The 25843-nt window shown below is 41.6% G+C and overlaps 3 protein-coding genes and 1 long non-coding RNA gene across 4 annotated transcripts in view; 3 read left to right on the top strand and 1 right to left on the bottom strand.

Moving 5' to 3' along the window:
* LOC125314194 overlaps positions 1 to 25185 on the bottom strand; it is a 28781-nt gene extending 3596 nt beyond the window's left edge. Inside the window, exons 1-2 of the long non-coding RNA XR_007197751.1 lie at positions 25174 to 25185; positions 6381 to 6385 (exon numbers count right to left, since the gene is read on the bottom strand). This is a non-coding gene — a long non-coding RNA (uncharacterized LOC125314194). The remainder of the gene's footprint in view (positions 1 to 6380; positions 6386 to 25173) is intronic.
* LOC115747090 (protein CONSERVED IN THE GREEN LINEAGE AND DIATOMS 27, chloroplastic) lies at positions 3335 to 6376 on the top strand. The gene is made up of 7 exons (XM_030683142.2): positions 3335 to 3727; positions 4381 to 4533; positions 4696 to 4773; positions 5136 to 5231; positions 5528 to 5563; positions 5786 to 5961; positions 6062 to 6376. Exons 1-7 carry the CDS (start codon positions 3476 to 3478, stop codon positions 6222 to 6224), a joined length of 954 nt encoding a protein of 317 aa, XP_030539002.1. The 5' UTR covers positions 3335 to 3475; the 3' UTR covers positions 6225 to 6376.
* On the top strand, positions 16410 to 19335 carry LOC115747020 (subtilisin-like protease SBT1.7). Its single transcript, XM_048275552.1, has 2 exons — positions 16410 to 19078; positions 19116 to 19335. The coding sequence occupies exon 1, from the start codon at positions 16751 to 16753 to the stop codon at positions 19034 to 19036; it is 2286 nt and encodes a 761-aa protein (XP_048131509.1). The 5' UTR covers positions 16410 to 16750; the 3' UTR covers positions 19037 to 19078; positions 19116 to 19335.
* On the top strand, positions 20855 to 21322 carry LOC115747078. The gene has a single exon (XM_030683119.2). The coding sequence runs from the start codon at positions 20942 to 20944 to the stop codon at positions 21218 to 21220; it is 279 nt and encodes a 92-aa protein (XP_030538979.1). The 5' UTR covers positions 20855 to 20941; the 3' UTR covers positions 21221 to 21322.
* Positions 25186 to 25843: the final 658 nt, after the last annotated feature.

Below are 25843 nucleotides of genomic sequence, written 5' to 3'. Positions count from 1 at the left end.
TTTAAGCTTATTTTTAACTTAATCAGAAATTTTAAAAAAAATTAAGTTATTTTAAATTTTAAAAGTCCACGTGGATAGATTTTAAAAAAAAACTCCACGTAATATTAAAAATTTAATAATAAATACCACGTGATCGGTTTGACGAGAATCTCTCGCCATTGACACTTAAGTAGTCGTTTTTTCTCCAATTTGGCACTTAAGTAAACCGGCTAAAAATTTTGGCACTAAAATGAGTACCATACTCAAACTTTGGCACTCATGCTATCCTTTTGCCAGTAAATTTCTTGTTAAAGAAGATTAAAAATATCTAGAAAAGCCGGCCTCTTAATTCTATAATAGACATTTCACTAATTATAAGCATCTACGAGGGTATTGCGTATTAAAATTCTAAAAAATAAAGTACAAACTAACTTTTTATTAGTTACATTAACCACAATACTATAGTAAGAGAGTTTGTTTCATTTCTATTGAGCAAGTAAGTGATTTACCAACCATCTTCTATTTCAAAGTAGCCACCCAAAAACTCAGTATTTTTCATACGAAGATTCTTTTGAACGACAAAAGGAATTTCCAAGTATAATTAGATTATTACACCTTAAGTTAAGTTGAATCAATTATAAGATGTTACAAGTTATTTTATAAGACTCGAGAGTCGAGAGTAACAAGTATTTATCATCACTTTTCAGGTTTATTTTGAGAAAACAAATCGCCATCCAATTGTAATTCAATCTCAATAAAATTCAGAATATATCGTACTTGAGAATATGTTTCGTTGGACGATGAAATGCATAATCAAACTTTTAATTTTGGTTTTCGAATTGGCCAATAAAAGGAATAGTAGCAAGATTAATATTGATTAACAATCTTTTTAAAAACAAAAATAAAAATAAAAATAATCTCAACAATCGCCTATCAACCCTTTTGGTAAAAAGAGAACAAAAGATAAAAATAACGAAATGGTCATATCTACCAACTCTCCAATCAAAGATAGTGAACATGTATAATTCGGACAATAACTGGTGAAGTGATGCATGGGACCTGTGTGCCCAAGCGTGGCTTGGCACGTGGAGCCACGAAGGTTTCACACAGGAGAGTGTGGAAGGAACCGCGTGCCACGTGGCGCGAGCTCCCCCTCCCAAATCTTCTGCGATAGCAACCACAATTTCTGAAATTCGTTGACCAAATAAGTCCAGCGCACGCAGGCTTATAGACTTTTTAATACGAAACTAAGGGTCTATTTGTTTCAATGAAAATGTTTTTTTAGAGAATCCGTATTTTGAAAAACCGATTTTTTGATGAATTATTATTTTGAAAAATATATTTTTTTATTTGGTGATATGTTGCGAAAATATTTTTCAATGTTTGCACTACACTTGGAAAAGGATTTCAATTTCATAACTTTATTCGAGACAAAAAAGAAATTCGAAATTTTAAATTATTTTTTTATTTTTTATTTATCTTTTCTCCTCCACCACCACCGGTTGCGGCGGCTATCGGCGACCCTCGAGGCTGTTAGATTTGGCAAGCTCGAGGCCGCGAGATCCCAATGGCCTAGAGGCTCGTTGGTGGCCACTGCCAGCTAGTCCCAAACCTCCCGGTGAGGGAGGACAAACATAGAAAAAGAAAAAAAAAAGTAATATTAAAATATTAGACAAGCAACACCAAAAAGTGTTTTTACCTCTTCAAATTTGGGAATTCATTTTCTTGATTTTATACATGAACTTTTCGTTGATAAGAAAGTGTTTTCCATTGACCGGCTCATTTTTCGATAAACCAAACTGGTGAAAGTCTATAAAAGTAATTCCGAGAAAACACTTTCCCGGAAACAAATGCACCCTAAAAGGGAATTCCAAAGTAATGCCAGGAGCTAGAAAATTTATTTCCTCAACTTGTTCACAAAATTTGAGTCAAAAAAGCCACGGAAAACTTCCAATTATATCCATTGTAAGAAACATGTTCTAAACTTTTTTTCGAGCACCATAAATCCCAAAATGGTGTCATATAAATACGCTATGTTTCTTGTCCCGTGATTATTATATCAGGCATCACGTAAATAAAAATCTTGTCCTGCATAACTTTCCATAAGATGGGTGTATAACCTTAGGACGATCGCAATGCAGAAATAACAACCAAAATAAAGATAAAAGGAGTGTTAGGATTTTTTATTTGGATCTATTTTCATATTAACTTAAGTTTAAGGGGACAATCATTCTTTTAGAGTTGTTGTTAATGAAAAAGGATGGAGAGTATATTATCTCTTATTGAGGTGGAAAAGAAAAGGTGGTGCCGAAAAATGTCTTTACATTTGAGCCGTTATCTTGTTTTCTTGACGACAATTAAAGAAAATCTCAGTTTAGGGTGCGCATGACAACATTTACGGAGTAAAATTTTTGCTTCAAAAGTGCTTATAAAACAAAAATCCTTTTGGTAATGCAACTTCTTAAGTAAAAATCCGTTTGGTTATGCAATTTCATTTTTCTACTTTTTTGCTTTGGAAGTAGTTTTGGAAACACTTGAAAAAGTCAAAGAAATTTGCTTATCTCTAAAAATAGAAAAATCAACTTCTGACCTGAAGTTGATTTTTAAACCATAAGTGTTGCCATGTGCGCCCGCAGCCAACCCTTAGGGTTCGGGGAAAAAAAACTACAGAAAAGAAAAGAAAGAATTAACAAATAAAAATAATAATTGAAGTACTATAAAAAGTCCAACTCAAGATCGGCCGGCCCAAAGGATGAATTGATGCAAATACAAAAGGTTTAGAACTGAATTGGTAAAAAAATATTTAGGACTAATTTGGCACAATTGCAATTAAGTTTAGGATTTTTTTTTTTTTTTTTTTTTTTTTGATTCTCTCTTTAAACTACAAACTGCTCAAGTTAGAGAACTAAATTTAGACTCGTCCCATAATAAATCAACCATCACAATTTTACAATAAAACGAAATTAAGGTACGCTTGTTTCGCTGAAAACATCACGGTAAAAGAAAACATTCTTCATGAAAATAATTTTCAAGGAAAACGATTGGTTTTGATTTGTTCGGTGGTTTAGGGAAATCGATTCACTTCTTGCCAAAATGGGAAGTTGTTTTTCCTCAATCTAAACTTATTATTTTCCATCAATAAAAAAACGTTTTTGTAGATCAATTAATTTGTCATCATCTAAATGCTGAAAAATCGGGAAATAATTTTTCGAAAATAGATAGTTAGATTCCCTGCCCATCGCTACCAAATGGGTCATCCTACTTGAGAAGCAACGAGATCATTTTGTCTGCGTCGTTTCTCGTCCACGTAAATAATGCATGGCCCCATTAAATTTGAAACTTTTCTGTAGCCATACATCTATTTCTTGCACTCAAGTTCCTCCCAAGTCCAACATTATCAGCACCAGAGAGAATCCTCATGAACTGAAAAAACCCAAAAAAAAAAAAAAATCTCTGCTCAGGATTTGATGTTAAACAGCTTCTGTACTGGAGCTAAATGCTGAGGCTGCATGTGCACTGCTCTCTCAATCCGACACCGCCTTGTGCGAAACAAGTTCAATTCGCTGGTGGAAGAAGCTATGGTTTTTGGTGGGTCGTTAATAAGCCCAGCAGAACCAAGAAGCTGCTTAGAGAAATCTCTCTCAAGGCCTTGAAGGACGAGACAAACGGCAGCGGCGGGGGAAGCGTTCCGTCAGGGAGGAGCTGGGAACCTGGCCCCGAGATCCAGGTCCCGTTCGAGCAAAGGCCGGTGAGTTTAGACTAGTTGATCCTTGATTCGCTTGTTCAAAGTTGGAAGATATATTGTTAAACTGAGTGTTCAGCCAACAGCTATGACAAATCGAACAAGAGACTTCCTGGCTCTTGTGCCGGTGAAAGTAATTGGAGCGATCAATTTACTGTAAAATTCCAATCTATTAGAGAACCTTGCGCCTTGTTATTTGAAGTTCTAAATCTTAGCGAGTATTGTTCCAATTTAGGCAGCAAGGATGGTATGTTGCAAGGGTAGTCGGAGCTGTTGTAGCGATATGATACAGATGACGCTTGCTTACTAGTTGAAGTGGTGGTGGTCTGATGTGCAGTTCTGCTGTGTGTTCAAAGAAGTTTGCTCTCGGAAAGGCTTGCTTAGATGCAAATACATAAATCGCGTGAATTCAACAAGATTTTAGTGTTTTGGCACGAACCCATTTCTATTTTGGACAGGATGAAAGAACTAGGTTCGATTAATCGGTTTGGTAATTTACTGTGTTGCTCGTGTGCTAGAAACAGAATTCGCTGTTCTAGTGGCATGGATGTGTCACAGCATCAAAGCAGTTAAAAAAGGGCACTTTGTGTCACTTGGTTATGTGGAAATGGAATGAAAATCTCTAGGAGGGCGTCATCACACTGATTTTTGGTTATCAGGTGAACGAATACTCGTCGTTGAAGGATGGACCGTTGTACTCGTGGGGCGACCTGGGACCAGGGGAACTTTTCCTCAGGCTCGGGGGTCTCTGGTTTGTGACTTTCACAGTTCTCGGTGTGCCAATCGCAGCTGCAAGCTTCAATCCGGCAAGGGTAACATACCATCAAAGTCCCTTTGCATAGTTCATTCCATTTTCATATCTGTTATTTCTCTAAGTCAATCTAATGATGGAGTTGAGCATCCTTGTTGCTATACCTATTCATCAGTTCAAAATTTGAGACTTTGTGCTGAGGCATTCATCTCGACTGCTGCAGGAACCTTTACGATTCGTGCTTGCAGCAGGAACTGGAACTCTTTTCCTCGTTTCGTTGATTATCTTAAGAATTTATCTGGTACGTTTTTCTAGTAACTTCTGTTATGTTTTCGCATTCTTCGAGCTTCAGCTAGCTGATAAACAACTCAGTGGAACTGCTCAGAAGATGAGCAAATCTTAATCTGTCTGATGTTGTAGGCGCGTTTTAAATGATAAAACATGGTCATCTGTCTCTTTTTCAAACACTGTTCTTGTCCTTTCGCACTGATATTCGAGGAAAAATAAACCTGATGAAATTCCTATGTGGCCCGATCGAAGTAGACTAGCAAATGAAACTTTCAATGGGAACAATTTCGGAGATTGTAGATTGGACTAAGTAGTTGCAAATCGAAGGAAACCGAAGGGCCTTGTTGAAGTTGTTAATGCCAGCTTCTGCTGCAGGGATGGAGTTATGTTGGTGATAGGCTATTGTCAGCAGTGATACCATACGAAGAGAGCGGATGGTACGATGGACAAATGTGGGTGAAGCCGCCCGAGGTTAGTGCCTTAATTCGATTACCATGCGTATTTCCTCGTTATGAAATTTTGCAGTAGGAAAGAGGACTCGGGCAGATAACAAAAGCTAATTTCCAACACGTCAATTAGTTTCCTCGTGGTCGTGGTCGTGGTCGTGGTCGTGGTCGTGGTCGTGGTCGTGGTCGTGGTCGTGGTCGTGGTCGTGAGCTGTAGATAACTATGTGATAAGCAAAGCCGAGTTTATCAAGTTACAACAGCAGAAAACGTAGTACATGCTCGTGCTATCTATGCTGATTTCTGTAATCTTCTTTTTGAAGGTCCTGGCCCGCGACAGGCTCCTGGGATCATACAAGGTACATCAGAGAGTAATTTTCTTAGTGCACAGTTCTTCATTTGTAGTTTGATTTTCCATGGTGAGTGTGAGAGTCTAGCGCATTCAAGTGACTGGGATCATTACCTGTACATGTTACTTCCTACTCTTATCATTACATGGTCAAATCTCCAGGTTAAAACCACCGCCGGTACTCTTTGTCAGTCACTTTGTCATCTGTACATGAAGGATTTTGTTCCTCCAGGTTAAGCCAGTCGTCAAATTGCTGAAGCAAACATTAGTCGGGACGGGGGTGTTGCTAGTATCATCAGCGATGTTATTCACCTTCGCCACTCCGGTCGAGGACTTCTTCAAAAGCACGTTCGCACTGCAGGAGAGCCCATCAGCTGCTTCAAAGATGAACTCAAAGTTCAACATCAAGTACACACAATGAGTCACTCCTATAAATTCTTCATTTTCTTCTCAACTTACTCTTTCATCTCTTCAAAGTTCTCACACAACCCCGAATGTCTCGTTCCAGGAAGGAGGAGTTACTAAGATTGCCCGTGGAGGTAAAGGCTGACGATGATCTAGCAGCAGCTGCGGCCGAGGCTGCTGATGGTAGGCCGGTCTATTGCAGGGACCGGTTCTACCGCGCGCTGGCTGGTGGACAGTACTGCAAATGGGAGGATCTAGTCAAGTGAAGTAGCCCAAGAAAAGGGTCATACAGTTAGTGTACTTTGATTTCCCAAGTTCATTTCTTAAGTTCGGTGTACACGCATTGCAGAAACACGACAACGCGAGAGCAATTCTCTTTTCCTCATCTTATATATATACTTCGAGCAAGTAACAATTCGAACTGAAGCTGAAAAGGAGAGAACAATGCCGCTATCGGAAAGCAGATGCGATGGGATATAATTTGGCAATCATACCGCCCATGATAAATGATTATGCTTTCATAACAGTTAAGCCAGCATGGCTGCACAAAGGCAGGCATGTATGGTTGATGAAGTCTTTGGTCATTTTTCGGCATAGAATTTAGCTAGTCTGTGTTAGCTATTTTGCCTCTGTTAACCCCAACTCGAATTCTTTACGCGCACTGACTGATTTGTGAATTCGATTAGGTGTTTCTCCTCCTCCTTCGCATATAGACATAGGCTAGAGACCGGACCGGACCAGACAGCGTTTCTGTGCCGTGCCTTCATTCGGCGTCGGGGTTCTTGAGGGATCAGAAGGAGAGGCTCTTCCTTTTGCTTCTTATCACTTGATCGGTGAAGGAGAAAGGCAATACACCTTTAGGAATTCAATCGCGCTAGACACTATCATCGTGCCGGGCAAGTTGTGGACTCAAGCAGTGTGCACAACTTGCGATGCGCAGTAGTACGTTAAGGCAACAAGCAATCAAGTAGCCACAGTGGTACTAGAAAAGTTTTTATTTTTATTTTTATTTTCTCTGGTTCTATCATACTCTATTTTACTTTGCAAGCCACGCTGTGTATCCTATGATATTGTGAAGCACTGCTCCCTCACTCACACATCCTCACCCCTAACTACGAAAGTTGAGTCGCTAGTTTCTGGAGGAAAACATGTAAATGTTATGTATACCTTTATACATCGCAACAGGTAATCTACCAATCGCCTTACACGCGACAATGCGCGACCCCGAGACTTGTCAAAATGGGTCATCGACCCATTTCTTAAGCCATATTTGATAGGCGAAAATGTTATATGAGTTATTTATGTTAAGTAAATGGGTCATAAATAAGTTTAGAAGTGTAAAGCCGAAAAATAATACAGGTATTAAATGGGTTCGTACCTTACTTAGACTCACCCACCTTTATGACTTTCTCTCGCCCTCACTCAATCTCGCGCTTGCTCGCTTCTTGCTCTCACCTTAATTTGGATACAAGCCTTCCTACATTTTGTTAATTATAGAAATGTTTTAGCAATATGGGTCAGATCGGGTATGAGTTACTATATTTATGTTACATAGAAAAATGGATCAAAAAGGGTGGTTGAATAGGCCAATTAAGGCCAGTCCATTTTTCGATCCGACCCACCTTTTTAACGGGTCTAAGACTCTTCCACCGATGGTAACCTCGTGAGCCCTTTGTTTGACACATTCGAAATAGACAACTGCATGTGATTAGCACCTTCCTAAAAGTTGGAAGGAACTTAGGACAAAGCCTCCTATTGCAGAAAATTCCTCGTAAGTACTTTTTCTTTTTTTTTGTGTTTATTATTCATTGATTTCTTAAGGTCGAAGGACTTCAAACCCCGTTAGGATTCCTCTTGCTTAGCTTCTTTGGTTAGGCATAGGGGACTTTTTTTACTTGGCAAAAAGACACTTTTTCCTTTCTCGCGTGAACCTTGACTTCACTCTCAAAATGCACACGAAAACAAAATATCATAAATGATTATGTTAAGAAACGTTCATTGATTAGAATATTAGTATGCAAATTAACATCGATCCACGATTTAGTCAACCTTTGGGTGTTTGTATTGTTTGACTTGCAAATAAAAAATTTTGAGCAGGTATATGCTCTCGTCAACATTTTCCCATGCATCACCAAAAGCTTTGTCCATCCCACCTATTACAATGACTAGTGTTGAACCCGTGGCTTCGACACGACGAGAACAGTAAACATGTGCTTATGCAATTGAAAATGGACCAGGGTTAAAAGTTGTATCGTGAATAATCTTTCGAAGAAGCGCCTAGAAAGAAGAAACCGTACATAAAAATGGAATTCGAAAGATGACCCCCGATTATCGGTGCGATTGGTTTTTCGTTTAAATTCAAGACCATACGCTATTTTTGAACATGGATGTAGTCTTTCATGTCCCTAATTATCATTCGACAACTGTAAGAAAGAAAAATTGGTCCCAATTTTTTTCGCTTCTACGACTCGTGTGTGTGTCTATATATATATGCTCGGTAAAACACAGTGATTCATGATTTCTCAATTTTATTTAATCAACTTGTACCTTTTATTTTACATAATTGAAAAAGCAGCTATCATGGAAACACGATAAGCAGATCATTTTTCTTTTTTACATGTTGTGGTATCCTTTCTCACTAATAATCCCTCCATAATGTCGTGGGTATTTTTATAACATATTTTGCTTTTTGACCCATATTGCTGCTTGTAGCAATTAAAAGTGCAAATTGGTTATAGTGACTTGATTTCAGTATTGTTCGATAAAGTACCGATAACATTTAACGTTTGTCTAGGCAATAATATCTAAGTTTAACGCGAAAGACGGAACCAATTACATGGACGAAAGAAAGTGCTCGAACATGTATTTCCATAGAAATGATTCGAAACCAGTAATTATTCCCGCTTAATCGTCAACCTAAACTTCAAAATGAAGAAACTAGAGAGAAGCTTCGGAGGTGGAGTTGAACAAAAGCAAAAGCAATTTCGGACCTCGGCAACTTTATCAATACTATATTATAAGCATTAAAAATAGCAAGGCGTGACCCTTGCCAAAGATTAAAAAAAAAAAAATTTCTTATTGTTTTATGAGCACAAGAGACTTCGATCTACGTCAAAAATGGACTCGGTTTGACGCATGCATAAGAATTGTTCTTTTGTCATTTTATTGCTATTGGCAGTTGATAAAATTAATATTTTCCTTGATACGGATGTAAAGGAAGCACGACTTTACATAAGATAGATTAATGCGCAAAAGTCATGCCTAGATTTTTGCCATGGTTAAGTTGCTGGCGTGGTGGTGGTCGGCGAAGTAATATCTAGATGCGTCACTCCATCACTGTATCGTTCGAAGATAATAAGATTCGTTAAGTTATTTATTAGATTTTTTTATCCCATCCGAATTTATCATATCCCATGTTCCGAATTTCTTATCCGGCGTTTCACCCTAATACATCATAGGAGGTCGCCAAACACGTGACATGATTTGTTATCCAATTCGTACTGCAAAACTATAAGTTGGAGTTTTGTGTTAGTAAATCTAATTCAGAAATTTAACTGATAAGTGTTGGAAGACCACATTTACAAGACGTGCACGTAAGCTCCGACAAGGGATGGTGAATATTCCATCACCTTGGATAGGCTTTGCATTGAGTGGAAGCTGGAAAGGTGATACTAATAAGTGAGACTAGAAATAAGTCAGAAGTGGGCATATGCATTTCCGGCTGCGCTATGATGAGTTTCAATGATACCTTCAATCGAGGAACATTTTTTGCATTTTGTATAGCACGTTTTACAAAAAGGAAAAGGGCATTATTCAATTATTACCATTGGTGCCACATTGTGTGAAAAAGTCAAAACAATGTTCTATTGTTAGAATGGCCTTTTTCGGTCATCATGGGTGGTGGTATCCCATGTGTAGAAATTGGGGCATGTAGAGCCTATTGATTTCAAGGGCTACCGTAATTAAGGTCAAGCATAATGGACCGGCCGAATCGAAACTCATCCGGACGTGACCGAACCGATCTGTATGGTTCGATGCTCGGAGGCTCCTTCCGTTTTTTGGTTATGTTCGGTCCAGCTCAAGGTTTTAGGGGGAACCGAGCCGACTAGATTGTCCGGATCGGATTGAATAACTTTTTTTTAAAGAATTTCTAAATGTAAACCTAAACTTAAACCTAAGATGCTTAGGATGACTTCCAGGTTTAGCGACAGAGCAATGCAACTAACAAAAAGTGGTTCGACGAAAATGTCGTTAACGAGAAAAAATTAACGACAAATCACAAAAAAAAAAAAAAATGCCGCTAGTCCAATGATTGGATAGTCCGCAAATTGGACCAGATCGAAAATCAGTAAATCGGACTTGATCGAAAACCGATCTCCCCTAATTACAACGACGACTTTCTTTTACTTTTACTTTTACTTTTACTTTTTCTTTTACTTTTTCCCCCTTTTTCTACGCTTATCAAATATAGCTTGAAGAGCACTCAAGGGGGACCTCATTATTGTTTGAAACTGCCTAAACATCATATTCAGTCATTGCAATAATTGATGTTATTTCTGAGTCATCACCATATAATCAAAAGGGACATGATTGAGGGAATGGTTGCCGAAGATGCATGTGTTTCCGAGAGTCCTGCATCTTCAACAACCTTAGCTTTTGTTTAGGTGGAACCTGAGGACATGCGATTACAGCATTAGATTTGCCTAATTATCGAAACGCCTTATTAAATTTGGCTTAGTCTTCGAGCTAGATTACGAGCAGTAGACTTAGGTGTTTCGAGCTAGATTATGTCCCGATTCTACTAATTGATTGATGTGGACAACTAAAACTAAATACTCTCGATGCATGCATGCATTTGACCTAGCTATTAGATGCACATGCATTGCATTCCACAAATTTAGCAATACATATGATGGGTTTGTACCCCAAAATTGCATGCATTAGTAGCACCTACGCACATGCAAATAAATGATGGAACATAAATATAATGGTATGAGTATTTCTTTTTTTAACCTAGAGAAAAAAAAAAAACTAGTTGTGAAGCATGTGAGAGTTTATATCGAGAGATCGGTTTCATGGGGTAGTTGGCAAAGTATCATGGGAGCAATACGGGGGACGCGGTAAGACCTCCTTAGTCATGAGCTCTTAAAACCAAGCATTTGAAAAGAGGATTGCGTGGACGAGTGCTCCTAGACATTTGATTTAGACATAAGATCTATATAAAGTAAGGCCTAATACCAAAAAAACAAACTCTAAACTTTAGCATATGTCCCAATTATATTCAGAACTTTTTTTTTTTTTGTCTCATAAAAAATCTTAACTTTTACTTTTGTTTCAATTCTATCAACATAATACCAAAGAAATCCCAAACTTTAGTATCTGTCTAGACTATATCCAAAAACTTTTCTTGCTGCATAAAAAATCCTAATCTTTTACTTTTGTCCCAAGTCAATCCTACGTGGCTTGAATTTTCTTGCCGAACTTACCAATGAATCTTTGAAATTTAGAAACAGAAAATTTCGGGGACGACGAGATTTGAGATTTTTTGTCCAAGTAATCGGATCTACACGTCTAGCCGTTTTTAGGGTCGTTGATTGTTAAGGAGAATCCGAAACACGCCGTCTTGAGTGGCTCTGTATCTCCAGGCAATGAGTAGGGGAAGCAAACGACGTAAGAGAATTTGTAGAGCTTTTTCATGCCGACTTTACTAAGGTATAATTTATTAAAGACGTGGGATTTTTTCATATCGGCTTTTTTGAAATGTAATTCATTAATGATGTGAAAATGCCTCGGAGGATTAACTAATTGTTTTTATGAACGCAAGACTAACGGTGGTAGAATTAAGATAAAAATAAAAGTTGGTGATTTTTACGAGACAAAAAAAAATAGATATAAATGAGACACGTGCTAAATTTTGGGGTTTTTTGGATTTTATGCTGGTAGAATTGGGAAAAAAGTAAAAATTGATGTTTTTTTTATATTAGGTTGGTAAATTGAGATAAAAGTAAAAGTTAAGGATTTTTTATGAGACGAAAAAAATTATGAATATAATTGGAGCAGATGCTAAAGTTGAGATTTTTTTTTTCATTGGGCCTATAAAGAAAGTTTTCGAATTAAAAGAATTGATTAGATACTTAAAGAAAAAAAAATCATATGTTAGGGGCAAAATCTAAAAAGAACTAATGGGAATAAATTTGTCAATGATATATCAATTTTAGAGTTTTTCGTAGTTAAAAAATGATTTGAGGTTAATTTATATCAATTTGATATTTTTATAATAAATAAATTTATTTCAAATGTATGAATTTGAGATTTTTCGAACCCTTCCTTTGTGATCCGAAGATCCACATTTGGATGGAGGACCGGGTCCCGAACATTACTGGACCGGGTTCGAAAAACTTCTAAATCTTTTGAAAGCACTCAATTCAATGCCATCCATTTATGGAAAGCAACTGGAATCGTAGCATACGGTGCGCGGGGATTCGAGTGACGTGGCAGATCAGACGGTCTAGGATTCAGCGCAGGGAAAGTCTTCCAATGGTCTCGGCTCGGGCCACCGGATCGTTTCAGCCCAGTCAACAAAAACGATTCAAACGTCCTCATAACTGCGAGCAGAGCAGAGCGGTGGTGGCCCGGTTCCACTACAATTGCGGCTGATGCAACTGGCTCCCAAGAGGAAAAACCCTCCCCCCAAAGAAAAAAAAAAAAATTAAATGCTCTCTCTGTTCTGGTCCTTTTTGTGGCTTCCGGAGTCAATGTCACTTGCCTTTTCTTTGGCTACTTCCGGTGTGCATTGGCGTGCATCTTTAATGGTGGTTGGGGACAGAGGGCAGCGGAGAGAGGTTTCCGGTCGATCTAGGTTCCGCTTTTCAAATTTTGAAATCTGAAATTTACCATGCGTATCCTAAAACTTCGAACTTAGCATGTGTTACGTTCCAGAATCTACTCATAATTGAATGATTACAATGAAAACATCCCCTCCAATGACCACCATTTATTGTTACAATCTACCGACCACAACTCATATTTAGACACACTAAGAATTCGTAACGGCGGCAAAGCAAAAACTTCAGTCATGGATATCATTGGAAATGAAAGCTCGGACTAGTGATTACAGATTACACATTCATCATCAAATGCTAAGAATTGCGCAAAAATACGTAACAAGAAAAATACAAAAGATTTGTTCAATGTTCCAAGTAACTTGAAACTTAGAATCTATCTGTCGGAATCGATTTCCTAATTTTTAAAATCGGAAACCATACCAGTTCCCCGATTTTTATCCGGGAGTTATGCACTCCCGTGGAAGAGGGAACCCAACATGGACCAAATATAAAACATTAAACGAGTCAGATCTGTCTTGCCTCACTACCAAGGACTTCCCAGAAGGTCAAACAAGCAAATCCCCCTACTCCTAGATCTATCCACCTCACACAACATGGATCTCACCTAAATAAATGACTAAATCAATATTTCTTTTTTTTTTTTTTTTGGGATTCTTTTCCTCAAACATGCTTCCTTCCAAGAAAATCTTCTAAAACCCTAACTCACTGTACTTTAAAATAAAATAAATAAAAATCATCACACTTGATAAAATAAGGAAGAAAAATTCATAAACTGGCAGCCAATTCCTCAAATAATCAAAAGACCTTAACCACCACAGAAGGTAAGAAGTAGGCAGGAAATGGTGGGGGGAGACAGTCATTGTGATTTTGCAAACATTTAAGAAACAACTGTGGCAGGTACAAAACCCCGGTGGAGCTGTCTTACGTTTGTCCAACCTACTGGAGACAAGCCACCGAGAAAAGCTTATGGTTGGAAAAATAAACAAAAATTTCATAAATTGATTTCGATTATAGTCTATTTTAACCTTTTTTTTAAATTAAAAAATGCCTTTGAATCCAGATAATGTATATTTATTCCAAATGTCAGCCACCCAAGAAGCCACTCTTGCTTGGACCATCCATGTGCTGCGGATCTTTGCTTGAGTCTTTCTTCATGCATGAAATTAGAAAAATGAGAAAAGTACCATTGGATTATCCGCATGGCATGTGCTACATTTCAATTCGAGATTCTTGGCTTCTCGACGCTTGTTAAATCTATTTTACGGATAATGTTTTATATTTGGTCAATGCAGTTCTAAAATCTACGCGCGCAAAATTTCGGTACAGTCATTCCAACCAACCGTTGACGTGGCTTCCGGTTGTTGTCGATGGTCCTACGTGGACCACCACGCCAATGATTTTCCTGCGGCAATTGACGGAACGGACCAAATTGAAATTTCCGTAGAGATTTAGGACTATATTGATAAAATTGCAAAGTTATAACTAAATTAAATTGGCATGCGTGTAATAGGTTTGGGATGGAATTGGTAATTTCCCTAATTTTGGTATATGAGTTAGACTTTTCTCAATTGTTGCGATAGAAATTGCGAATCACATCATAACTTTACATAGTTACGTGCGTACACGCGATGTGGTCCAAACTATTAGCACTAATTTCGACGAAAGATTTAGCCTATGAAGGGAAAACGTTTTCCAGATTTTTGGCCATTTTGTTTGCGAAAAATAAACTAGTTCAGGAAAACATTTTCCCCCAATGGAAAAAACTCCTTCAAAAGTGCAGAAAATTCTTCTCATCTTTTCCACCTCTCGTCTTTCGCATTTCCTTTCTTTTTAATTATTTTTTTTACTTTCTTTTCATTTTTATTTATTTTCTAAAAATTTGAAGAATTTTATTTTTATTTATTTTTAAATTTTCTTCTTCTTTTTCTTTTCTTCTTTTTTTCTTTTCTCTTTCTTCCTCCTTCCTTCGTCGATTGGCAGCTCAACGAGCTTAAGGCTCGGCTAATCCTGGTGATCCAAGCTCGCTGGCCTTGGCAAAATACCTTTCTAAAAAATATTTTACAAAAACGTCGCATTTTTCAATAAACAAATGGAGCCTATAATCGATCGATTTTCAGTCTTTTGGTACACAAAATGTGCACATCTCTTCAGCCCTATTTTGCTTAGTGGCATGGACGCCGACCCCACCATCCATGCATTAATTCGGACATGTTGGCAACAATTTAGTCCTAAACTGCATGCAATTACATTAAGAATCTACGATAATGAGACCGACGGGAGAGTTTATAATACTATAGTTCAGAATCTGATTTTTTTTTCCTCCTTTGACTTAAGCTTTTCATTTTTCTTCTATGTGAATCTTGACGGTTGAGGATGGCGACGTTGCTAGGCTCCTCTGTCCTACACGATAGAGACTATACTTATGCCGCCGAAAGATGAAACACACTTAAAAATTTCAGTTTTAATTATGTTGCAATAATCTACGGCAACTGCCTCGGGTTTGTGGAATTACAGTAGAAGTAATACCACGTTGATAGGCGGTAATCGCCGTAATTAGCAAAAATCATTTAGTGGTTGCATTAAACAATGAGAGAAACCCTAACCCAACAAAAGTCAAATTTATTTTTTGGTGTACGATTAATTTAATTAATGCAAATAGGAATGTCACTCGTGACACACACGGATTTGTTTTTTTTTTTTTTTTTTGGGGGGCGAATGTTGAGATAAGTTGGTTGGAGGTTAGAAATTCGAAACATCACCACCCACCGATTGAGGATAATAATGTTGGGGTAATAACTAGCGACAGACACCCGTGAGCTAGAAAAAGGCGAAAGTCAAGACCTTGCTTAAAGTATTTGGTATTTTGATTAGTGAGCACTTCAAATCTCTACCATGGCCTCTTTTTCATCCATTTCGTGTAAAACTTGGATTAAAAATGACACGTGAAATTGACCGACGAGGAGCCTCGCATGCGAAATAGATATGGGGGCGGAAACTCGTTCTAATATCGTGTGAGAGCGCAACCGGAAAGCTTAATCTAGTAAAATGAAGGCGCGTTTGGTATTTAAATACTTCAATACCTCACACGTTCACGATAAGCCACGAGTAGATTACCGTCGGAATCGTGGTCCTCTTCTTTGCCGCCTATTCTCATTTTTCATATCCCAAATGTACATCGAAAAAATCTCTTTAAAAAAGAACGATTCGCATCGAGCCTCATCTAAGCCGATCGCTTACTTTATCAAAATCACACCGGAAGTTGCTCTATATTCTAACGTTATAAATGCAAAGACCTCGATGTGAGTGGAAGTCTCCCGATCAAATTGAATCTTAACACTCTTTATTCCATGCAAATTTTTCGGTATTAAGTTGACTCTCCCTTAATCCATTTCGATTCGGATCGAAGGGAAGGGAGGGTAAGTCTTACCCGACCCGTCCCCGGGTGGACGCCCCGGATAAAAACCCGTTTGTAATACCAAAACCTCGATTGAAGGGGTAAAGGGGCCCCAATCCCATGCTTAAGCAGGAGAGAGAAAGAGATTGGCTGTTTTCTTTTCTTGCGTGTCATTGAAGAGAGAGTTCGGTGCTGCTTTACCACCACCTCTCTCCTCTCTCCTCCTGCACAAAAGAAGGAACATGGTCGCAGCAAGGAGAGAGAATCCATGGGGGTTAAAGCCTGCCCGAACACACGTGATCAAAGCCATTTTAGCCCGGAAGCGCCCAACCCTTTTCTCTCTCCTCGAAGCTGTTTCCACCCTCACCCTTTTTGTCCCAAAGCAATCATTCTCACATCCAGACAACCACCCACCGTCCCCTCCTCTCTGAAATCTGTTCGAGCTTTCACACTCCCTCTCTGACTCACTACCTCACTCCCATTTCGCCCTTCGATCTGTATATATAAACCGTCTTGGAGGTGGCACATAGATCCCCTTCATTACCCAACGACTATGAAGATTCTTCATCTTGATCGTCTTGTTCTGGTTCTTGGTCTGGCTCTGTCCTGTTTCTGTGTCGATGGCTATGGAGGTGAACAGCAGCAAAGGAGGACTTACATCGTCCACATGGCCAAATCCCAAATGCCCACGGCTTTCCAGCACCACACCCACTGGTACGACTCCTCCCTCAAGTCCGTCTCCGGCTCCGCCCGGATGATCTATTCCTACGACACCGTCGTCCACGGGTTCTCCGCCCGGCTGACGGCGCGGGAGGCCAAGTCCCTCGAGGCCCGACCCGGGATCCTCTCGGTCCTTCCGGAGCTCCGCTACGAGCTCCACACCACCCGGACCCCCGAGTTCCTGGGGCTCGACAAGAGCAAGGCCTTGTTCCCCGACTCGGACTCCGGGAACGAGGTCGTCGTCGGGGTGCTTGATACTGGGATTTGGCCCGAGAGCAAGAGCTTCGACGACACGGGCCTCGGGCCGGTGCCCAGCGGCTGGCGCGGCGGGTGCGAGCCCGGCACCAACTTCACGGCGTCGAACTGCAACCGCAAGCTCATCGGCGCGCGGTTCTTCTCCAAGGGCTATGAGGCAACCATGGGCCCGATCGATGTTTCGAAGGAGTCGAAGTCGCCGAGGGACGACGACGGGCACGGCACCCACACAGCGTCGACGGCGGCCGGGTCCGCCGTGGACGGCGCTAGCCTCCTCGGGTACGCCCCCGGGACGGCGCGCGGGATGGCCACGCGCGCCCGGGTCGCCGCCTACAAGGTGTGCTGGGTCGGCGGCTGCTTCAGCTCCGACATACTGGCGGGGTTGGAGAAGGCCATCGACGACGGCGTCAATGTCCTCTCGCTCTCCCTCGGCGGCGGGACGTCGGACTTCTACCGGGACAGCGTCGCGATCGGTGCGTTCGCGGCGGCGGAGAAGGGCATCTTCGTCTCCTGCTCCGCTGGGAACGCCGGCCCGAGCTCCTATAGCCTCTCCAACACGGCGCCGTGGATCGCCACCGTGGGCGCGGGCACACTGGATCGGGACTTCCCCGCTTTCGTCAGCCTCGGCAACGGGAAGAACTTCTCGGGGGTGTCGCTGTTCAGCGGGAGTTCCAAGGGGACGCTTTTGCCCTTCGTCTACGCTGGTAATGTCAGCAACGCCACCAACGGCAATCTCTGCATGATGGGCACTCTGGACCCCGAGAAGGTCAAGGGCAAAATCGTCCTCTGCGACCGTGGGGTGAACGCGCGGGTCCAGAAGGGGTCGGTCGTGAAGCTCGCCGGCGGGGCCGGGATGGTCCTCGCCAACACGGCCGCGAACGGCGAGGAGCTGGTGGCGGACGCCCATCTCCTCCCCGCCACCTCCGTGGGGGAGAAGTCCGGCGACGCCATCAAGCGCTACCTGTTCTCGGACCCTAACCCAACGGCCACGATCCTCTTCGAGGGAACCAAGGTGGGGATCCAGCCGTCGCCGGTGTTGGCGGCGTTCAGCTCGAGGGGACCAAACTCCATCACGCCGGAGATCTTGAAGCCTGACATGATCGCGCCGGGCGTCAACATCCTCGCCGGCTGGACGGGCGCCGCCGGCCCGACGGGGCTCGCGGTGGACGACCGCCGCGTCGGGTTCAACATCATCTCCGGGACGTCGATGTCGTGCCCGCACGTGAGCGGCCTCGCCGCCCTCCTGAAGGCTGCCCACGCCGACTGGAGCCCCGCCGCCATCAAGTCGGCGCTCATGACCACCGCCTACGTGGCCTACAAGAACGGCGGAAACCTACAAGACGTGGCGACGGGCAAAGACTCCACGCCGTACGACCACGGGGCGGGGCACGTGGACCCCGTGTCCGCCCTCAATCCCGGGCTCGTCTACGATCTGACGGTGGAGGATTACTTGGACTTCCTGTGCGGGCTCAACTACACGTCGTCCCAGATCAACACCCTCGCCAGGAGGAACTTCACCTGCGAGTCGAGCAAGACCTACAGCTTGTACGACCTGAACTACCCGTCCTTCGCGGCGAGCTTCGACTCATTGAGCAGCGGATCCACCACCATCAAGTACGCGAGGACGCTCACCAACGTGGGCTCCGCGGGGACGTACAAGGCCTCGGCGACGTCGGGCTTGGCCGCAGTGAAAATATCGGTTGAACCAGACACCCTGAGCTTCAGCAAGGCCGGGGAGAAGAAGCCGTTCACGGTGACCGTGACGGGGAGCGCAATGCCGGCAAGCACGAACGCATTCGGGCGGCTGGAGTGGTCGGATGGGAATCGGACCGTGGGGAGCCCGATGGCATTTAGCTGGACGTAGAAGAAGATTAGGATGGTAATCGGGTCACTCGCTCGAAGAGGAGTGTGCGATTTTGAGGGAAAAACGGCCCCAAAAAAAGAAAGATTGGTTTGAAATGGGCGTGTTGTTTTCTCCAGCAAATAATATGCGAACCTGGAGCTAGTGTTTGATGCTGTTGTCCTAATCCGAGGAACCAAAAATGAAACATTAGCAAGTAGGGTTTTTTTTTTTTTCTCTCTTTTGCATTTTGCTTTGGTTAAGGTTATGACAGTGTATAGTGTCATCGACAGCAATTATGTATTGGATTGTGAGAGTTCTTTTTAGCACTAAAATTATTGGAGCAGGAAACTGTAGTGGAGATGATAGCAATTTGGCAGTTGGGCAGCAGGCAGGCACACCTGCAAAGCAAAGATAGACAGAGACGGTCGTGGAATGCTTGAATGAATCAGTGTCGGGTGGATCATCATCCGCCCGTGCAATAATTGGGGCTAGGCCAAGGGCCCATCGAATAATGTGAGAGCGATAGGGTGGGCCTAAAGGAGTTCAATCGGTTTGGTGGGTTGTCCACAACCTAGTAAAGGCAAGGGAAAAAGTGGGAGAATTCCAATTAAGAGTTTCAAGTACTCTTCATTTTTTCAAATAAGGGTCTCGAGTAGTCATTATTTCAAATAAGGACATAAAATGCCATTCTTATTTCAAATAAGGGCTTGAAGTTGTTATGCCTATTTCAAATAAAAACTTAACTTCGCCAGCTGATTAAATAATATAGCTGGTCAAGGGCATTTTCGTTAAAATATCATTTTAATTAAACTTTTAGTTATTAAATAAAAAAAATTAAAAATTAAAATTACGATGCATAAAAGAAAAAAGGGAAAAAAAAGAGGAAACGCAATCGGGAAATGGTTGTTGTTGCCGCCCTCGATTGAGGTCTAGGAGAGGGTTGTGACCCTCTCTTGGCTTTAGCGAGGGCTCGTGGGCCCTCACCACTGGTTGGCGGGGTCTTCGGCCCTTGTTAAGGCACCGGCGTCCTCGATAGCAATTGTCGTTGCCTCGCCGACAGTGGTGCGCGTCCATAGGTGAGAGGCCGCTCCTCCGCCTTTGTTTATAAGTACGGCATTGCATAGCCAGCCAAAGTTTGAGAAGCACATTATATAAATTAGAACTTCAGGGACCATATTAAACATTAGACCAAAGTCCATGAACCATTTGGCCTGTAATCCGTTTTAAGAACTTAGTCGAAGAACTTGGTCAGGTGTCGCTAAGCCTTGAATGGGCTAGTTTGTTCACCCGTCGATTCGGATGGTTATGCGAAGATAATGTCGCGCTCTTATCTACTTTACGGCTATTCATTGCATTCGAACTTGTGATGGGACTCGAGGTAGCCGGTGATTAAGCGAAAAAGTAATTGCATCCTCCGATGGGTTGGTCTAATGTTGACTCCTCCTATGGTGGACCTTACTCAGTATTTGTCAAAAGAAGTGGCCTTTGAACATCAACCGAAAGATTCTTTATTACCTACGGTGAGGGGTTTGTTTTGTTTTGTTTTTTTTTTAATGCTGGGTGCATGCTGCATCCTATGCATGCCCTGTATAGTGCGATGATAATGCATGCAAAAGAAGAAAAGAAGAAGAAGAAGAAGAAGAAGAAGAAAATTAAAAAGAAAACAGTATAAGCTGTAAGAAGATCAAATACTAGGATGACACGTGGACGGCTGTACCGCCCGCTGACTCACACGTGTTCCACACGTGGCGAGCCATGCAACGAGAGAAACGGACAAGAAATAACCCCCCCTGCCCATTCGCAGGAACCTCCATTACAAAAGCATCATCTGCTTCGTATCCCTATAAACTAGAGAGTGAGAAAGAGAGCGAGAGGGCGAGAGAGAACGAGTCAAGACTCAGAACCAAGAAAAGAACCAAAGCAAACATGGAGAGGCAAGAGGTGCATCCTCAGGGAAAGGGAGGCCAGGTCGAAGAGAAGAAGCCGAGCCTGGAGGGACTCCCGCTGAAGGACAGCCCTTACCTGCAATACAAGGACTTGGAGGACTACAAGCTCCGGGGCTACGGCGCTCAGGGCCACCTGCAGCCGAAGCCTGGCCGGGGCGCCGGTTCCACCGACGCCCCCACCATGCCGGGCAGCGCCGTCTCGTCCGAGGCCGAGGTCGCCCCAGCCGAGGCCGCCCACCGTCAGGGAGTCTTCAAGTAGTGGTTTGAACGTGTGATCTCACGTGTTTGTCGAAGAGTGGTTTTCTTTTCTTTTGCGACGCTGCTGATGATGAATAAACATTCGACATTGGCCATTGTTCTCTTTCTCGGACTAGGATCTCCTAGTTTAGTTTTACGTCAGTCTGGGTTGTGTTTGGAATTGTCAAATCTTTTTCATGTAGACGAGTGTCACACCGACAGATGAGACTTGCAACGCCCTCCTCTCCCTCCTTCCCTCTTAGTCTCACCTCGACTTTGGCCACCCATCGCTGCCACAGCTGCCGCCGCCGCCTTGTCTTCTCCGTGAGGCTCCAACTTCGCCATTGTTGCTCGTGGTCGTCATCATTGGACAGGAATGTTTGGGAACCGATCGTCAGAAGTCTAATTTGAGAATGTTGACGGAGGAAAGCATAACCGTAATCGATCGAACCTTTAAACTACTGACATTTCCACAATGGTAGTTTCCACAGCTAGCATCTCCTCCTCTAGCCAGCGCCAGATTCGCCACCAGTCAGTCAGCTTCACCATCATCACCATCTTCATATCTCTCTCTCTCTCTCTCCGCAATCTATGTCGGAACCTCATATTTGGAGGCTGCTCGAGATCGATGACCTTTTGGTAACAAGAGGAGAAAGAGACTTCGGTGTCTGGTGGATTGTTTTCTTCTAAAGCAGATAGATGCAAGGAACCTCCGAACGCCGAAGCCACTCGCACCGAATAAGCAAATTCATAGATCAGTTTACCGGCGCTGTCTGGACACACACGAGCGATGGCTCCTTCCCCAGATTCTTGAAAGACCACTCTACGTTCAGCTTGAGCACATTTTAAGACTTATCGGATGGGTAAATACGAAATGTTATTACCAAATTACGGTGTCGCAACTTTGTGGGACGTCTAATTAGAGACGTACAATGCATGAATTATCTAAGAGGTCAGCGATTTCATGTCAAAATTGATTAAAATGACAAAAAATTGAAAAATTATCAAGAGATTTAGGACTGAATTTGTCAAATTTAAAAAAATTAATTCTGAATTGGCCTCTACACAACATGTTTAAGACTTTTTGGACACTTTTCCCCACGAATTTGAGTTGTGTTTGTGACACCGATGTGGTTCGTTTATTTACTTAGTTCTGATCATTCGGGGTATGGGTGCAAACTGGGTGAAGTTTATTATGTATTTAGCATGGGATATCTATGCAATGGAAAAAAAACCTATGGTGGGTCACAGACATTCGGCTACGTTACTAATGCGACTTCAAGATTTCATGTCGAAATCGCGATAGGTTCGAGACGGACTTTGAAAAATAGCAGAGAGTTTGACGAAAGGATTTGGAAAGAGGTAAGTCGTTCCAAACGCATTCCGCTTCGATCGTTATTAAAGTCACAGAGGTACTCAAAGAAAGTCAAAGTATTTTATGGCGCGGTTACTATCACATTAGTGACGTGTCAATTACTTACAAGGAACAATGTTTAAAATGTAAATTTCCATATAACTCTAGAGGATCTCAACCCTTCATTTCATTTTCCCATATAGATTGGATCCAAAGTACAGTTGATAAGGAACTTATTGAATTGTACCATGTTGGTTCGGCCTTTCTCTTCATCTCCTGTATCTGGGCTTAGCTTTGATTCGGCCTCTTGAGTTGCTTAACGGGGGCCTTTTCTTTCGGCCATTTCATACCTGGGGGCCTGATTATTACGGGGTTAGAAATAAAAAGTGATTTGCTTAATACTTTAATTACTTAATTAGGTGAAACTATTTCTTTTTTTTTTTTATCCTATTCATTAAGTGCTGGTGCACCGTATAGACTGATACTAGCCGAGGTTACCCAAAGATCGCTTTTCTGACCACGGTAAGAACCTTAGAACCACACAACCTTGTCCTTCTACTTGGCTAATACTGTCATGAGAGTGCCTCATTTTTATTTTTGTTTTTGTGAATAATAAAGTGTCGGCAGTCCGATAATTCGATCCGACAAATCTCGAAAGGTGCTTGCGAGTGTCTCCGTTCACTTGCATTGATCAAATCGGACGGTGTTTCTCTTCGAATACTGAATTTGCTGCGTCCAAATTAAGTCATTTCACACTCGATCGATTCCACCAGGGTTAAAAATATAGTTCTCTTTTCGGTCGAGGTGGACGACTGTTTCTGTTCAAGTATGGAACTTTTCACCTTCCGAATTAAGTTCTTCCATGCACTCAATCGATTCCATTGGGGGTTCAATGGTTCTTCTTTTTGAACGCATCGGCAAAGTCATTGACTAAGACATTGGAAGGTGGTGAGAAACAAGGAAAAGGAGTCGCAAGAGAAAAGTCAGTGCTACATCACGCGGTAGACAAAGACCGCTTTTGAATCGTAGATTTCAAGTTGGCTCCCCCATGGTGAATTAGTAGTCTGAGTCAAACTATTTGGGAATGCCATCATATCCGATCACCGTCACCGTCACCGTCACCGTCACCGACACCGACATCATCTCTCTCTCTCTCTCTCTCTCTCTCTCTCTCTCATTGGTCTCTGGTGGTGGTCAGGTTTACCAATGGCCACGAGCGAAAATTATCCGATTAATCCTAAACTTATTTTGCCGATATTAATTCAAGTCAACGATTTTTGGCGAAAATTGGCCGGAAGGATTACATTTGAATTTTGCACAAAAAATTTAAGACTAAATTGGCAAAATTGAAAAATTTTATGATTGAATTGACATTCATACAATAGGTTTATGACTGATTAAATAATTTCTCCATGACCACAGTGGCAACCAAGATTTAGCTGTAGGTGTAGCAAAGGCTCTCAATGTTTTTTTTTTTTTTTTTGGAAGAAAGAGAGCCAAACTAGGGTTTTTGAGTCTTCACCAAAAAAAAAAAACACTAGGGTTTTTGAGTGGTAAGAGAGGCAATTGGGGGGTACAAGTAGGGGTGATCGATTCCTAGTCCGATCTGGTCCCACCCAGGAATTGAAAACTAGATGGGGCGGTCCAATAGAGCCGATAGATTATTAGTAGGAGTAAGCAATAAGGATTTTAATTTTAATACATTAATTAAAATTAGGTTTTCATTTAAGAAATAAAAATATAACTAGTGAATTATTAGGTTTACATTTAAAATTTTAAAAATAAATAAAAATAATCGGTCTGATCCGGGTCCCCTTGGAATCAAGAACCGGACCGATGCCCCTGAGAACTAGATCGAACCGCGCGGTTCGGTCGGATCCGAGCGGTTTCTGATTTAGTCGGTCCGTCTTGCTCACTCCTAGGAACAAGTTCAATTTTTTTAGTAAAGTTATAGTAAGGTGTAATTTGGGGGTATTACTAGAAAACTCACGGGAGATTTTTCTAGTTTTAAAAATAGAGCATGTAAAGTGATTAGGTATCTGCCAAAGCTGATTATAGTTTTTCACTTTCCATTTTTTTTTTCCTTCCTTTTCCATTTTTGTGTAACGGGTGCGCTTATTTCCCCAAAAACTCAACATTTGAAAATACTTTTTGAAAAGTGTTAGATTGTATCGCTCACAAAAATGGACGATTGAGATCACCAATGAATATAAGTTGTCATAAATTATTGTCGGTAATGAAAATATTTTTCATTGGCAAATTTTTTTAAGCGATATAAACAATTATTTTTCGAAACTCTTTTCCAAATCTTGAGTTTTCCGTAAAATAAAAGCATCCTAAGTCTCGGTCCCAAACTCCAAACCTTAAACAATTTAATGTTTCTAATGAAGGCAGGGGAAACTTTTCGACACAAATTGTTATTGATAGTGAAAACATTGTTTATTTGATTAGTTACATCACGCAATATGGGCAAATATCTTTAGGAAAATAATTTTTTTTAAATCATTCATTTTTCGCGAAACAAACGGAGCGTTGAATGGACTAACTCGCTCGTAATCTGAAAAGCAGGAACACTAATGCGGAATGGTAGAATGCTTTCGACATTGAGGTGGACGTAAAACAGAAGAGAAAACAACTTTGGCTGAGAGAGCTCGACTTGTACTGCTAAGACCCGAATTTTGACTTTCCGTTTTTCCTAGTCGAAACAAGACTTTCCTTATCAGAGATGGGGTCCGGTGGTTGTGTTGGAAAATTCGGAAAGTACGTTTGATCTTGAACTAAATTTTGGTGCGAGTCAAGTCGGCAGATCATGTTGAAATCGAATGTGAACTCGTTTGAAAGAGTAATAACCGGGACGACAAAGTTGAATAAACCCGACTTGGTCACGCAGGTAAAAATGTTCGTCGAAAGCTCAGGCTAAACTCGAAGCCCGGTGTCCAAGTACGATATTAGCGAAACTAGCTATGGATTTACTTTAAATGCCCGAGCGTAACTAGAGTAGATGAAAAGAGCAATCACTTGAATTATGCTTGAGATGCTTCGAGCAAATTATGTTTAAGCCGGAACGAAATTCAATCGAGCGCTTGATTACATGAACTCGATAGGTACCGAGCCGAGCTCATACAACTCTAAGACAGCTCGGCTCGATTATACCCCTAGGCTCATATTCTGGACATTACATAAACATTGAAACTACACATGTAATCTAGGAGAATTCATAGAAACGGCAAAAAAAATAAAAGTATGGGCGACCAAATTGCTACATATCCGAAAAAATACCGCGAAAATCAA

Source organism: Rhodamnia argentea, chromosome 1, assembly GCF_020921035.1.
Source record: "Rhodamnia argentea isolate NSW1041297 chromosome 1, ASM2092103v1, whole genome shotgun sequence".
NCBI lineage: Eukaryota > Viridiplantae > Streptophyta > Magnoliopsida > Myrtales > Myrtaceae > Rhodamnia > Rhodamnia argentea.
This window is presented reverse-complemented; position numbering and strand designations above follow the sequence as displayed.

Coding starts and splice junctions, on each gene's coding strand:
- LOC115747090 (XM_030683142.2), top strand. CDS start 3,476: ATGCTGAGGCTGCATGTGCACTGCTCTCTCAATCCGACACCGCCTTGT. Junction 3,728..4,380: donor TCCCGTTCGAGCAAAGGCCG/GTGAGTTTAGAC, acceptor TTTGGTTATCAG/GTGAACGAATACTCGTCGTT. Junction 4,534..4,695: donor CAAGCTTCAATCCGGCAAGG/GTAACATACCAT, acceptor CGACTGCTGCAG/GAACCTTTACGATTCGTGCT.
- LOC115747020 (XM_048275552.1), top strand. CDS start 16,751: ATGAAGATTCTTCATCTTGATCGTCTTGTTCTGGTTCTTGGTCTGGCT.
- LOC115747078 (XM_030683119.2), top strand. CDS start 20,942: ATGGAGAGGCAAGAGGTGCATCCTCAGGGAAAGGGAGGCCAGGTCGAA.